This window comes from Dipodomys spectabilis, unplaced genomic scaffold (assembly GCF_019054845.1).
Source record: "Dipodomys spectabilis isolate Male_0828 unplaced genomic scaffold, ASM1905484v1 ptg000075l, whole genome shotgun sequence".
Classification (NCBI taxonomy): Eukaryota; Metazoa; Chordata; class Mammalia; order Rodentia; family Heteromyidae; genus Dipodomys; species Dipodomys spectabilis.
This window is the reverse complement of record NW_024870752.1, coordinates 10,559,766-10,576,292: the sequence shown is the minus strand read 5'-3', so window position 1 is coordinate 10,576,292 and position 16,527 is coordinate 10,559,766. Positions and strand designations below refer to the sequence as shown.

The 16,527-nt window shown below is 39.5% G+C and overlaps 1 protein-coding gene across 1 annotated transcript in view; it reads left to right on the top strand.

Moving 5' to 3' along the window:
- Positions 1–16,527, top strand: part of Abcc4 (ATP binding cassette subfamily C member 4) — a 216,677-nt gene that overhangs the window by 177,201 nt on the left and 22,949 nt on the right. The window contains exon 27 of the mRNA XM_042682640.1: positions 6,726–6,815. Within this exon, the coding sequence (XP_042538574.1) occupies positions 6,726–6,815 (90 nt within the window). The remainder of the gene's footprint in view (positions 1–6,725; positions 6,816–16,527) is intronic.

The window sequence follows — 16,527 nt, the reverse complement described above, 5'->3', positions numbered from 1 at the left end:
AATGTTCAATAAATAGTGACTTGGCCTCCTTTCCTTTTCCTTTTCTTTTTCCTTTTCTTTTCCTTTTCCTTTTCTTTTCCTTTCCTTTCCTTTCCCTTTCCTCCCTCCCTCCCTCCCTCCCTCCCTCCCTTCCTTCTTTCCTTCCTTCCCTCCTTCCTTCCTTCCTTCCTTCCCTCCCTCCTCTTTCTCTCTCTTCTTTTGTTCCTTTCTTGTGCTGGTCATTGGGGCTTAAATTCAGGGCCTCACACTTTTGTTTATTAGCTTTATCCACTCAAGACTGGCACTCTTACCACCTGAGTCACACCTCCACATATGATTTTTTTACTGGATAACTGGAGATAGGGTCTCTTGGATTTGTCTGCCTGGGCTGGCTTTGAGCTTTAGTCCTCATACCTCAGCCTTCTGAGTAACTAAGATTACAGACATGAGCCACCAGTGCTCCTCAAACAGTAAGTTTATCATTAATGATTTGGGAATTGTCCTTCTGGATGAAATCACTACTTAAGTAAAAACTGTTGCTCCTTCTGGAAGGACTTGACTCGACTCATTACTTATGTTTTTGTAATCCTTAATGATTTTCTTTAAACCAAATTACTTACATTAAAAAAAATGAAGTTATAATATGCACACATCCATGCACATACACTCATAACACAGGCACATATTCATACACACACACACACACACACACACACACACACACACACACACACACACACAGAGCATTCTAAGGTAAAACCTCCCAGGGAAATCAAATGTTTTTCCCACATGGAGGCAAGGGGAAGATCCTCCCTTTTTACCTCTCCCTTCCACTCCTTGAGTGCAGCCTCCATGAGTTACACAAGAGGCATCATCTCTTACATTTGTGGAATCTTTCTTGTGCTTTACCATCTTGCCCTGCTGCCTCTCAACCCTTCCTATAATTCTGTCATCACTCTCATTGGACCGTTAAAAACTGAGGCCCAGAGAACTGAACTCACATAACAAAGAAGCAGAGCCAGGATCCACAGGGATCCAGAAAGATTTTCAACACCAGTTCTGGAAGCTCCTTCTGCTCTCCACTTTTAACACTGACGCCACTGGGTGGTGCGCAGGCCCTGTACACCCACGTGCACTGAAACAAAAACTCTCATAAAACATTACCACTCTCTGCGCTACACTCCGCTCTTTTCTATTATTCCCACTCTATTCTGGTTCATAGAAAAGACAATATGATGATCATGGGCCACAAAATTGATTTCATGATCCATTGGTCGCACCTGCAGTTTACAAACACAGCCTGCCATCCATTGCTGTGTGGTCTTGGCTGTGCTGTCTTGTCAGCATGGGGTGAGAATTCAGAGCTATGGTACACCAGGCCAGGCAACAGAGGGTGAGCTCCAGATTCCAGGAAGGAAACTGAGGCATAAGGAGATTCGGAACTTATCTTTAGGGTTACAGCCAGTAGCCAGAACCTAGCAGAGTCAGAATCTAAAAAATGTTTTCAGCTAGGTGCCAGTGGCTGTAATCCTAGCTGCTGAGGAGGCTGAGATTTCAGGATTACAGACTAGATAAGAAAGTTTATGAGACTCTTAACCGCCATTTAGCCATCAAAAAGCCAGAAGGAGAGCTGTGGCCCAAGTGGTAGAGTGCTAGCCTTAAGCAAAATAAGCTCAAGGATAGCACCCAGGCTTTGAGTTCAAGCCCCAGGAACCACACAAAAAAAGAAAATATTTGACAATATATATTTACCTAACTGGCATTGTATCAAATATTTTACCCATTGTTTTTCTAGCCATGCCACTTATAAAAGAATCCCCAACCTGGGCACCGGTTGCTCACACCTATAATCCTAGCTACTCAGGAGGATGAGATCTGAGGATCACAGTTCAAAGCCAGCCGGGGCAAGAAAGTCCATGAGACTCCTATTTCCAGTAAACTACCAGAAAACTGGAAGTGGCACTGGCGCTGTGGCTCAAGCAGTAGAGTGCTTGCCTTGAGCTAAAGAGTACAGGAACAGTGCCCAAGCCCAGAGTTCAAGCCCCACACCTGACCAAAAAAAAAAAAAAAGAAGAATCCCAAACCCCATAACCAAAGAGAATAAATATAGAACAAAGCCAAGAGATACCTTTTCCAGGGGCTTTGTACTTCATTGGTGTAGTTAATTGGTTTTTGAAAGACCAGATTGTCAGGATCAAGTAACATCAGCTATTGGTTGAGATGGAGTTTCTCAAACTTCTTGTTCCCTCTTACCTCCAAAGCAGACCTCTCTCTCCATACCCATCTAGGGCATGGATTCTTTATACACTTAGGGCTTTCTGGCCTGCCAGCAGAAGGAAATATTTTCAATCATTTCATGCAGATTCACCTAAGGTCCAATGCCTATCAGTGCTACATATATAATCTGTAATATGATTAAACAACCACTTTTTCACACTTAATTGTTGTTTTAAATTTGAATCAGCCACCAGGTATTTTAGAAACAATCTGTTCTGCTAGCTGTGGATATTTCTGTTACCTGTATTTTTCTCAGTAGGTTGAAAGGTTATCCAGAGCTCTGTCTCTTTAAAACTCCCTTTTGATTACCTTATTTTTTTCCTCCTCTTCTTTTTTCGTTCTGAGAACAAAACTCAAAGAGAAAAGGAGGTAGGTATGCTATTACTAGTAAAGAAATACAATTGGATCCCAGCCTAATGCCTTCCTGCTTTGTTTCTGCACATTGAAGTCTTCATTAAAGCCGGGCTCTGCTCCCTGGAGCTGGTGACCTTTCTGTATTTAAAGAAGACTTTACAAGACTTAAATTCTTTTTCTTTTGTCAGTGAACAGTGTTCTTTTCTTCTGAAAATACACGATAATCCATTCATTCAGAGGCTACAGATTTTTTTTTTAAAGGAAGGAACCATACCTTAGAGTAACTTCAGGTGACTTCTGTTCTTGAGACCTGGAGATACTGTCCTTAGAGAGTTGGAAATAAAAAAGGAGTTCTGGGACCCTGGGAACAGCAGTGGCTGTCATGATACATTTTAGTATGGGGAAGTTTACTGCTTGGCATCCCCAAAAAAGACTTGCGTAAGTGTTTAGACTTACCTGGGCTAGTTGTGATGGCTTTTTGTCTTTGTCTCAGGTCAGTTTAAGTCTGACGTTGGTGGGTAAAGTTTCTTCTTGACATAATGGAAGTCTGTCAGTCTTCACAATAGCTCTAAGTAAAGCTGTAGTTTTCAGCATGGAGTTGTATCAAGGGATTATCATTTTATTACTTCCCAGCTTTGATTCTTGGTGGTCACTTTGGGGTTATAGGCCTAAATAAGAACTTAAGCTGTGTTTGTGACTCAAGACAAAGTTAGCTAGTGATGATGGCCCAAAGGATATAAAGTGTGTGAACGTACTGTGTTGAAAGAGGTTTGCTACTAGTTCTCCATTGAAATGATTACATTAAATAAGAGCATTTGTTTCCCTAACTGTGTCATGCCAGCTAACAGTAGAGGTTAACATAAAATGCTTATTAAACAAGATTTAAACACATACCAGCAGAAAAAAAAATATATATCAGTTAATAAATGTTGTATATATTTTCAAGAAGGCCGTGTGTCCTCCCATAAATTTATGCACCAAACTCTTCTGCCTGAAAACATGTTTATAGGCACTGATTTATAAGATTAGTTTATTAACTTCATTGTGTGGAGGTAGACACTTGCAATAATAATACCTATCAGAAATGATAATTATTTTGACCCTTATCTCTTCTTGCAGTAGGTGTCTACTATGATCACTTTTATTATGAAGATAAAATGATGGCTCCTTATTTGGCAGGTGGATAAAAGTCCCCTAAGAAGACACAAAAATGAACACCATGAATAAAACACATTGCTGTGGTAAAACAGCCATTGTGAGCAAATTGCTTGGGTGATTGTAAGAAAACTAACTATAGCTTCAATCAGTGAATCTTTTATTGAATCATTCTCCTCATCCAACAAGTTTTGATTGAAATTTTGCTTACAGAAAAACAATACATTTATATATTTGGTGTGTCATCATGAAGAAAAATGCTCTTATTTACTAAATGATTTGTTTTTCTAATACTGCTAAAGAAATGGTGCTCACTGTTGCCCTTTAACCTGGCAGAGTTGGTGGGAAGGTGCCTAAGTGTTTCTTTCTGCCAGTCAGCAGTGGTCTGGTGATAATTAGCAGAGCTCCTCCGGGCTGTTGTCTGAGGTCAGTGTTCAGAGTCAGCAGAAAGCAGGTACAAATGGACAGAAGTTCAGCGAGCGTGACTCATAAGTCTGTGAAGAATTTCTCATTAATCCACATTCTTTAGGAAACTCACTCATCTTTAAGGAGTTTCTAGCCAGGAATGGTGGCTCCCTCCTATAATTCCAGTTACTCAGATAAAACATGCAGCAGGACGATCATAATTTGAGGCTAGCCCAAGCAAAATACTCTCAAGCCTCCTTCTCAACAAGCATGAGAGCTCAGGCCTGTAATCCTATCTATGGAGGAGGTATCTGCCTACGATGCTCAAGGTCCTGCATTCAAATCCAGTGCTAACCAAAAGTCAAAAAGGAGTTTCCGCTGGGAAGGTGGCTCAGTGGTAGAGCGCTTGCCTTGCATGCCTGAGGCCCTGGGCTCGATTCCTCAGCACCACATAAGCAAAAAAGAAAAAAGCAGGAAGTGGCACTGTGGCTCAAGTGGTAGAGTGCTAGCTAGCCTTGAGCTGAAGAGCTGAGGGATAGCGCCCAGGCCCAGAGTTCAGGCCCCACGACTAGACCCCCCCCCAAAAAAAAGGAGTTTCCTAAAGGGAAGAAGGTAAGGGAGGGTTACAGACATAAGACTCTGATCACAAAGTAGAGGGCTAGATTTAAACTGTGCATTCTTGTAGTGTGCTAAAGTTAGGAACCTTCTCATCCCTTAACCAGGAAGGAAGGTCAAACTGGGCAAAGCAAAGCATGTTTTTCATGGCTTAGCTTAGGGATCGTGGCTCAAGGTGGTACTTTGGAAAAAGTATTATCACACCCTTCACCTGTTACTGGGTGTGATTTTTGCTTTATGAGAACCTGGTGGGAAGATAAGTTCAAGTAACGTAAGTCATCGTGGACAAGGAAACAGATCTGTTGTTCATATTAGCAAACTTCTCCACATGGACAAGAACTGTTCTGTCCTCTCCCACGTCTGTATCTCCTCGGAGCCCACAGCATTCAGATATTCTAGGGGTAAAAGAACCATCGACAGAGAGGGATAATGAGTAACAGCTGCCCCATATATGGCCCCATCTCTTCTGTAAACCTCATATAAGCAAGGCGAGGAGAAGAAATTACCTGGCCTCATTGGAATCTTGGAATTCATTATGACAAGATTGTTTAATTTTAATATGAAGTCTTCTAGTAGAGTAGTGACTGTCACTGTATCCCACTGTTGCATAGAAGTTGCTTAGACCTCTGCCTTAAATTCAGTAGTCTTATGTGAAACCATGAATAAAGGCAATCAGGACTTTTTGGTTCCGTTTAGTGTTCATTTTGAAATATCATAGGATCAGTGATCCCCCCCCCCCCCCCCAGGGCTTCTCAGGTATATTGATCACTTACTCACTTTTGTGCAAATGAAAGGCCATTTCAATGTCTTTTTTTTTTTCTTTTTATGTTGCTGAGAGATACCTGTTTTGGGTGGCATACCATTTCTTCTTCCTTAGTCCTAAAATTGAGACAGTGAAAGACAGAACCAGTGTCCTTATGGCTAGAGAAAAGGTTTTCTCCTCAATCTTCTCAGGCACTAAGTGGCCAGCCCCCAGGTCAGGTGAGATGGGAGACTGTCCTGATCAGCCAGGCTGCTCTGGTTCCCATCTCATGGTTCTCACCCGGGCCAGGGTTGCTAACGCCTTCCAGAAGAAAACCTGTGCACAGCCCGCCCACGTTCACATACAAGATGCTCTCAAGAAACCCAGGAGGAAGCGTGTATTTCAAGAGCAATTTAATTGTGGCTTCCTCCTGAAGCTGGTGAATTAGGAAGAGCTATTTAAAATAGTTTTATTACTTTAATAATAATACTTGCCTCCTGATGGGTTTCAGGCTCCCTTGCTCTTGTAGTTTATAAGGAGATTTGGTGAGACAGGAGCCCGATATACAGACAAGATGAGCATAGCTGAAGCAGTATCACAGCCCTCTCTCAAGAGTAGGGGCCCCATGGGCCTCATGGGTGACTTCTCTTTAGACAAAGAACAGAGCCAAAATGCAGGCATACAGGGACTGTCTCAATCCGCTGGACCGTTTTTGTCTTTACCAATGGAAAACCACTTAGCAATGTTCCTTTGAAGCAAAAATATTAACTGGTAATGTAGTCAGTGATTTCTACTATTATATTAGGTTCAGTAATTTATTTCTTTTTATTAAGTTTTAGTAATTAGTTTCTCTGGCTGTTCAGTTTCTCAAATACATATATTCTTGAATTTTGTATGCAGTCGATGTGACTAAGAAAGCATGTTTTGAACACAGAACCTTTTTCTTCAATTTCTTCTCATAATAACATGCCATAACAATTTCTTTCGCTAGTGTTCAGAAGTCTGGAAGTTATTTTGGAGCACAAGTTTGTTGAATGGGGAAATTAATGAAGATACCATTTTGTAAATAGACATTAATAACTTTAGAATTAATGTTGATGGTGAATTTTGGTTTGTATTTTAATTCTGTTATGAAGACTAACATCAGAATAAAATATAAAGAGGCCCTAGTAATGACATTCATTCTTTGGACATTCAGGAACCTGTATTGTTCACTGGAACTATGAGGAGAAACCTGGATCCCTTTAATGAACACACAGATGAAGAACTGTGGAATGCCTTAAATGAGGTAATGTATAAAATGTGATTTTTATTTTTGTCAGTCAAGGGGCTTGAATTCTGGGCTTGGGTGCCATCCCTGGGGGTCTTTTGCTTAAGGCTAATACTCTACCACTTGGAGCCACAGCTCTACCTCCAGTTTTCTGGTAGTCAGTTGGAGATAAGAGCCTTAGAGACTTTCTAGTCCTGGCTGGCTTTGAACTGTGATTCTCAGATCTCAGCCTCAGATCTCAGCTACTCAGCCTGAGTAGCTAGGATTACAGGTGTGAGCCATCAGTGCCCAGCTAGACTATGGTTATTTTTAATCTGCTAGCTGTGTGTATGCTTAGGTTTGTAACAGTTCAGGTAACCGAGGAGCACTTACTGTTCTTAAACTGTGTTCTTTCTGGGTAACCTAGAAGATATAGATGCACTTAAAATGTATAAATAATGGTGGAAATGAAAAGTAAATTGTCTCATGTTAGCTGACATTATTTTACTTGTTCCTAAAGGGCACTAAGTTAGAATCTGTATGTATAGGTTCAAATTCTCCTTGCCACAAAGTGCCCTGGAACATTTATTTTACTGCTGTTTTTAAAGAAAATCTAGGAAATGGAGACATTAATAGTTTTTCGTTATTAACCAAAAGATCAATGAGGGAGGTGATGCTTATGAAAGGGTTTGATGTTTTAAAAGAAAGTGTTCAAAAGGTTCTGTTATGCAGTTAGAATGTGATCGATCATTATTTATGGACAAACATGTCATTTTAAGACTGCAGAGTGAGTTCAGGGAACACAAACCCCCAGCTTTGCTACATTTTTATATTACTAATATATTTATTCCTGGAAAATTTGCTATTATTTGTGTAGTGGATTTCTGTGGTCCACTGTTTAAATTTCCTTTTCCTTACAGGAACATGGTTTTTGTTTTTAATTGTTAATTTTTGGGTGCTGGAATGATCTGAGAGCCTCTTGCTCTCTCTTGGCTTTTTCTTCTCAAGCCTGGGACTCTCTGACTTAAGCCACTGCTCCACTTCTAGCTTTTTACTGATTAATTGAGATAAGAATCTCATGGACTTTCCTGCTTGGGCTGTCTTCAAACCATGATCCTCAGATCTCATCCTCCTAGTAGCTAGGATTACAGGCATGAGCCACTGGTGCCTAGCTGAAAAATGATTTTGACTGTTATCACACTGTAGATTTATTGTTTCAACACTAGTTATTTTGTAATTTCACCCTAGTTATGCAAATTAATTCTAAGCCACTTAGACAGAAAGTGTATTTTAGGCTTCCAATCCTGTGTAGGACCTAACAGCTCAGTCTTTTCCATTTAGAGAATAAGCATGTAATAAGTAGGTAGTGAATGATCAATCGCTTCATTTGAGAAAAGTACACCTTATTTCTTTAAAACCACCAGTCTCAGTGGTCAACTCTCCGCATTGTTATTGCTGTCTGGAATCAGGGTATTTGTCAATGTCACCCTTCCGGTGTCAGCTCTGACGTGGAGGCCTCACAGCTCTCCTCCAGTGATTGTTTCTGAAGGTATGTCTACACTGAGCTTTTACACATGCACGCTGCTCTCCAGAAAACTGGAGATATTTTCTTTTCCTACATTGGACCAGGTCCCTCTCCATCTCCTACTTGAAAAGCTGTTGGCCTTTGATATCACTTCAGTTTGTGAAGTTGTTTTTTTTTTTTTTTTTCTGTACTGAAATTCTAGGAGAGAAGAGGGAGGAAGGATTCTTACCCTTCCAAGATGGTGAGAAAGATATGATAATCCCCCTATTCTTGATCTCCCAGGACAAATTGAATGGCAATCTGTGACACACCCTGAAAAAACAGGAATTACTAGTCCATTATTTTTCAATTGGCTTCAGTGCTTAGATTTCTCTTCTAGATGCTCAGATAGTAAAATGACTTCAGAAACACATTGGTCCATGCTCCATGAAGAAACTTTAGTTGTTCCATCAAAAGCCATCTGAGGACTTGGCTGCAACTTATTCAAACTGTGAATAGCCAGAATTGCACTTGGGTAGCTCCTCACAATCCTGAGAGTTGGGCAGTTGAAATGGAAGATAACTTGGTGTGCCTCTGTGTGAGCCACATTTGGAGCTTCCTGTGAGGGGCTGTGAAACCTGCCTTGAAATGTGGTGCATGCACAGTGCTTCTGGACTTGGCATTATCACTTGAGTAGCATCTCTCGGCTCTCAGAAATGGAAAGGATGGCATCATTCTCTAGGAATTCCTCATGAGATTATATACATAGAATATATATTGTATATGTTATTTATATGTATACACACATATGCACTTTTTTTTGTGCCATTCCTAGAGCTTGAACTCAGGCTCTGGACACTGGCCCTGAGCTTCTTTGACCAAGGCTAGTTCTCTACCACTTGAACCACAACTCCTCTTCTGGCTTTTGGGGTACTTAATTGGCGATAAGAGTTTCATGGACTTTCCTGCTCAGGCTGGCTTCAAATCAGGATCCTGCCACTGGCAGCTAGTTTCCTCTTGATACGTAGACAGAGAGACCGACAGACAGAGAGAGACACAGACAGACAGGTTTTGGTAGATTTCCTAAAAACTAGGCTGTAACATTGACTTGATTCCATCTGTGTCTTAATCACCACCTATTCTGAAACCTGGAGCTCAGAAATCTTGCTACCAAACTATCTAGATCAGTTACTTGGGATTTACTAAAAATTTTCTGACATTTGCAGCTTCTTTTTGTATTATTCTGAGATTCTTGTGTGCTCGGGAGAGGGAGAAAAGGCTGAGACTCCTAGCTATGAGACACTGCTGGACTTCATAACCACAAAAACTAGATTAGGGATTCTTTCGTTGGTGACTAGAATTCGTACCTTCACATCCTTGGAATCGTAAGCTTGATACTCTACATGTGTGGCTATCTGAAAAGATGCCATATGTGAAGGATTCAACACCAGTGCTATGAGATTCCTCTGGGTTTCTGTAGTACAGTGCTGACTCCAGGAGATTCTTCCCATTCAAACCAGAGCTTCATGATCTACCCTCATCTTCTGAGGATAGTTGGAGACCTGGTGTCTTTGGCAATTTTTGTTAAAATGGACTGGGTACCTGTAGCTCAGTCATATAGTATGCTCAGCATGTGTATGGCCCTGAGTCCCTTTAGCACTGACCAGTTTGATAGCTGGAAATGGGAACCCAAACCCACAGGCAGGGCTGACTGTGATTCCTTAGGAGAACACTATTACTTTTACCTCTAGTAGTTTTGAGTAAAAATGGTATTTTCAGAAGTAGTATTTCTTGTTCACCCTTCTTCCTTGAAGAGGGTAGTACCTGAGATGGAAGAAGTAGGTTTGATATTCAGAAGGGAGACAGTGCTGTGGTTGTTATCCATTTATCTTGGTTATTTCTTTAAAAGATTCAGAAAGTTACTTCAAAGACTGAAAAATTGCTAGCTGTGAAAAGAATAACCCTTACTAGAACCCAGGACACCAGGGATGTCTCAAGAAGCAATGATTGTCTATAAATAAAACAGAGCTAGTAACTAAAGATATAGAAGCAATAGATGGGAAAAGGGTCAAAAGATCTCAATTGATAAAACTGAATATAAGTCACTATGTTACATCTGTTATAAAACAACTTGAATACTGGGATGTACAACTAAGAGTGAGGTATGTCATGTGGAAAGGTGAAGAAATCTCATTATGCACATCACTGATACTATCTTTATTAGACATAAGTAGGTTTCGTTATACAAGAGACCAAGATACAGAAATCTGAGCATTGGTAGTGTACGCAGCAAGAACCGCATCATGGCTTTATTCAAATTAAAACTCATTTCCACCTTCTCATCACATTTCAGTCTCTCTTCTCTTTCCAATCCCCATCGGTCCCTCTTTCTGTAAAGTTAGGAAGTTCCAGAATAAGTGAAAACAGAACAGATTTCTCTCCTGTGAGAGTCCCTGGCACCTGGTATCGGCAGGATACATGGTGCGTGACTTGGAAGATACTTACCATGAGAGACCAGGATGCCTTTCAGAGTATCTGGTTGCAGTTTATTGTTTACAAACTCCAAAGCAATCTGAAGTACTTCCATAGTGAGTCATATAGTTTAAAATACTATATTATGACTATGCTATTATTGAACTGGTTTTCCTAAAATTATAATTCTTTTTTTAATGCTTTGCACATGTTATAACACATGGATATTATGATTTCCTTGGGCCAGCTGATTTTTAATAAGGAATATATTTCTTTGAGGATGACATTTAATAAGGCGATGATTTATATAAAATATATGTGAGTGTGGATTCATTTTCTAATTCATAGAAACAGACATGTCATCATGTTATGAAATGAGATGCACTCATGGCTTCATGCATTCAGCAGGTTTTTATTGATCATTTGTTATGCAAGTGCTGAAGTTTCTGAGGTGACTATAGTAGGTGTTGACAAATACAACACATGCACACACACATACACATATGCACATAGCCAACTGGAATTCACTGGGAAAAGATAGAAAATAAGCTAATGCATGGATACTACAAAGTTAGATACTGATAAATATAATCAAGAAAAGTAAAGAAGAATGATGAGAGTTAACAGACAGTGCTGTGCGTGATAGGCAATATCTATTGATTGCTTAACTTTGCACTGTTTTAAATAGTTACACATTCTGAATTATTATATACTTGAATAATCTGTGGGGATAGACATCATGGTTATGACAGTATTAGTCTCATTTACAAGTTAAGAAGCTACGGTAGAGAAAGTTCAAAAATTTACCCAGTTGGCAAAATCAGGCAGTACTAATGTTCAGGCTGTCTAGTTTCAAAGGTACAATTTTTTATTTGAAGAATTTCACATCACAGTATGGTAGACTAATATGATGATCATCCATATCCTTTACCAAGATTCTCTAGTTGTTAATGTTTTGCTACCACTGCCTTCTCTCTGATCTGATCTGGTTTTTTTTTAAATTATTAAATTATGTGCTAGTACCAAAGCTTGAACTCAAAGCCTCATTCCCTAGAGCTCAGCCTTTTTCTTTCATAACTAGTGCTCTACCACTTGAGGCACACCTTTAGGCAGGGTTTTTTCTGGCTGATTGTAGATGGAGTCTCATGCAATTTTCTGCCAGAGGTCACTTCAAATTGTGATTCCTGCAGGTCTCAGCCTCCTGAGTAAGTAGGATTATAGGAGTAAGCTACCATCTCCTATCTTTTATCTGAATTTTGCTGAACCATCTGAAGATATATTGGTATACATTTTCATTAAGTTGCAGATCACTCTTAAAATATGTAAAAATATCCCACTAAGTCTTCTCAGAAAGAAAAACTGAAAACCTTGCCACTACCCACTTTGATCTGCCTTTTACCAGAGTACAGATCTATGAATCTGTCTCATAAGAACAGTATTCAAGCTGGGTACCAATGGCTCACACCTGTAATCCTAGGTACTCAGTAGGCTGAGATCTGAGGATTGTGGTTCAAAGACATCCCAAGGCTGAAAAATCAATGAGACTCTTATCTCTAATTAACCAGCCATAATGCTATAGGCATGCTATAGCATTATAGGCATGCTCAGAGAGTAGAATGCCAGCCATGAGTGAGAAAAGCTGAGCAAGAGCATGAGGCCTTGAGTTCTATGTGCTTGCATGTGTGCACACACACACAAAACACAGAACAGTACTTAAAAATTCTCTTTGTTGTTATAAATGTTAAGACTAGTACCACAATCCGAAGCTTACACTTCAAATTTTGCATGTTTCCCTATATCTTGTATTACAACCAAGCACGAATACCATATTTCATCTTAACAAGCATTTGCACTTCTTGGATTGGACTTCCACTATGAACCCAACCCAAGAGCACATCATTGCAGTACTTTAGCATTTAGGGTAACTTAGATATGTTGTTTATATGCCCTTGGGTTTTTTTTGTTTGTTTGTGTAACAAACGGGAATAGGAAGACACAAGAAAGAATAAACCCTCCCAGCTCTCTTTCCCAGGCCTTTGCCCACCACGTGGAGGACCAAGATGGCCTGGTGCCAGCCGGAACGATGAATAAACCTACCCCTTACCTGAAAAAGAAAGAAAAAAAAAAAGAATAAACCTTGGTAAAGGAGTAAATAAGCAAAGGAGGAATAGGAAAGAAGTAAATATTATACAACAAAAAATAAGGCAGGAAATGTAACATACTTTTCAATATTAACAGTAAATGTTACTGATCTCAACTCCAATCAAAAGAAAGAAAAGGGCAAAACCCAAAAATTCTTTGCCTATAAATATCTTCCAGAGACAATAGGCTTAGTTTGAAAGTCTAGAAAAAGATTTTCTAAGCAAATGGACCTCCTCCCCCCTAGCAAGATGAATAGTTATACTTTTAACTGATACACTAGACTTTAAACTAAAATTAGAAGAGATAAAGAAGGTCACCTCATATTAATAAAAGGTAAAATAGCAGTTGTTAACATATATGCACCAAATGTTGATGCACCTAAGTTCACCAAACACTTCTGGACTTACAAGCACTAATGGAACCCAGCACCCTAACTGTGGGAGACTTCAATAATCCACTCTTAGTCCACTCCACAGTAGTCAGATGGCCCAAACAAAAATTAATGAGGAGGGGCTGGGAAAGTGGCTCAGTGGTAGAGTGCATGCCTTGCATTCATGAGGCCCTGAGTTCGATTCCTCAGCACTACATAAGCAGAAAAAGCTGGAAGTGGCACTGTGGCTCAAGTAGTAGAGTGCTAGCCTTGAGCTGAAGAGCTGAAGGACAGCGCCCAGGCCCAGAGTTGAGGCCACACAACCGACAAAAAAAAAAAAAAAAAAATGAGGAAACCTCAGAATTATTGACACTGTAGACCAAATGGACTTGATAGACATCTACAGAGTATTTCATCAAACGGCTGAACAATCAACATTCTCCTCAGCAGCCCATGAAACTTGGTCTAAAATAGATCGTATTTGGGAGCAGAAAGCAAGTCTTAGCAAATACAAGAAATTGAAATAAGTCCCTGGATTCAGTTAGACTACAATGGAATTATCTGAGAACTCTACAGCAATAGAAACCACAAAAGTATTAAAGTACATGGGAGGGGTGCTGTCAAAAAAAATTCTTAAAATCTATTTAAAATGAAAGAAAACATATCCAGTGATATAATCCTATACTTAAAAGGCCCTAAAGATTCCCCCCCCTTCCTCCCCCCGCCCCGCCCCAACATACGTAAACAAAACCCTTCCTAGTCTGACAAACACTTTGGGAAATAGAGCAGAACATACCAAAAATAAATTAATATATTTCTATAAACCAACCAATCAACAAGCTGAGGAAGATTTTTTTTTTAATTCCACTCAGTACTTTCAAAACAAAGCCAAATACTTAAGCGTAAGCTTCACCAAGGAGTTGTACCTAAAAGACCTACAGCGAAAACTATAAAACCTTAAGGAAAGAAGTTGAAGAAGACACCAGGGGATGGAAAGACCTCTATATTCTTGGATGGGCAGATTAATTAATTAATACCATAAAAATAGTTATACTACCAAAAGTGATCTATAGATTCTGTGCAGTTCCCTTCAAAATCCCAATGCCATTATTGACATGAATAGAAAAATCAATACTAAAATTGATGTGGAATAATAAAAGATCTCGAATACCTAAAGACATACTGAGTAAAAGAGACAACTCTGGGAAATATCATAATACTTGACTTAAAATTATACTACAGAGCCATAGTAACAAAAACAGTGTGGTACTGGAATAAAAACAGTGGAAGGGAATAGAAGACCCAGGAATATAACCACATAGCTACAGTAATCTAATCACTAACAAAAGGAAAAAAAAACAAACTTGAACTAGAGAAAGGGCAGCCTTTTCAGCAAGTGACATTAGGAAAACTGGTTATCTAGTTGTAGGAGACTGAAACTTGACCTTGATATCTTACTCTGTACAAAAAATCAACTCCAGGGCTGGGAAGGTAGCCCAGGGGTAGAGTGCTTGCCTTGCATGCATCAGGCCCTGGGTATGATTCCTCAGCACCACATAACTAGAAGAAGCCAGAAGTGGTACTGTGGCTCAAGTGCTAGAGCACTAGCCTTGAGCTGAAGAGCTGAGGGACAGCGCTCAGGCCCAGAGTTCAAGATCCACAACTGGGAAAAATAAAAAAATAAAACAAAAAAATTGGAATGTAGACTTTAAGGAGTGTGGTATTTAATTTTACCAAAAAGGTAAAAATTCTTAACGTAAGATTTGAAACTGAAATTAATATAGGAAACCATGGTGAAAACTGAAAGATTCAGATATTAATTTCTTTCTGAATAAAGACACAGTTGCTCAGAAAAAAAAGAATGAGAATTGACCAGCAGGACTGTATCCAATTAAAGATTCTACACAGCAAAAGAAACAATTACTAGAGCTAAGAAACAAGCCATAGAATGGGGGAAAATCTTTTCCAACTAGTCAAATGATAAAAGAGATAGTAAAAGAACAAATCGTCCAGCTAGGCACTGATGGCTCTCATCTGTAATCCTAGATACTCAGGAGGCTGTGATCTGAGGATCATGGTTTGAAGGTAGCCTAGGCAAGAAAGTCCATGACACTCTTATTTCCAATAAACTACTCAGAAAAAGCTGGAAATGGTGCTGTGGCTCAATGGGTAGAGCATTAGCCTTTAGCACAAAGAGGCTCAGGGACCAGGCTCAGGCCCTGAGTTCAAACCCCAGTACCAAAAAGAAAAGAAAAGAAAAAAAGGGAAGGAGGGAGGGAGGGGAGAAGGAAGGAAAGAAGGAAGGAAAGACCAGTTAACAAATGGGCAAGCAGACAATTTTCAGAAGAAGAAATACATAAATACATACGTAAGTACATAGATACCTAAATGTTCAACATACCTAGCCATAAGGAAATAGAAACGACCTTGAGATTGCATCTCTTTTCAGTCAGAATGTTCATCATGAAGAAAGCAAGCAATAAACAATGCCCAGAGAGATATTCAACACATCCATGTTTATTGCATGCTGCTCACTGTTATCAAATGGTGGAATCAGCTGAATTACTCAACAACCAGTGAATGGACAAAGGAAAAAAGATGATAAACAGCATACACATACATATATACTATTGAATATTACTCAGCCATTAAAATGAAGTTATATCTTTGTCAGGTAAATGGATAGAATTGGAAATAATCATGTTGAATGAGTTAAGCTATGATTTTTTAAAAAGTATATATCACATATTTTCCACTTGTGGAATTTCAACCTAAAGATACACATTGAGGTTGGGCATTGGCAGCTCTCAGAACCTGTTATCCTAGCTATTTAGGAAGCTGAGATCCTGAGGATCCACAATTCAAAGCCAGCTTGAGCACGAAAATCCGTGAGACTCCTATGTCCAATTGAGCACCCAAAAAAAAAACAACAAAAAACTTTAAGTGGATCTGTGACTCAAGTTGTAGAACACTAGCCAGTAACAAAATAGTTCAAGACCAGCAAAAAAAAAAAAAAAGGAAGGGAGAGAAGGAAGGAAGGAAGGGAGGAAGGGAGAGAGAGAAAGAAAGAAAGAAAAAAGAAAGAAAGAAGAGATAGATGTAGATGTTGGTAGTGTATATAATATTGCAGTAATGGGATTGTCTGGAAGAGAGAACAAATAATATGGGAATACCTTTTGTCTCCATATGAAGATACTATAAGGAAACTTACTGAAAACTGTTAAACATTACAGGGTAGGGATGGGGAAAGAGCAAAAGATGGG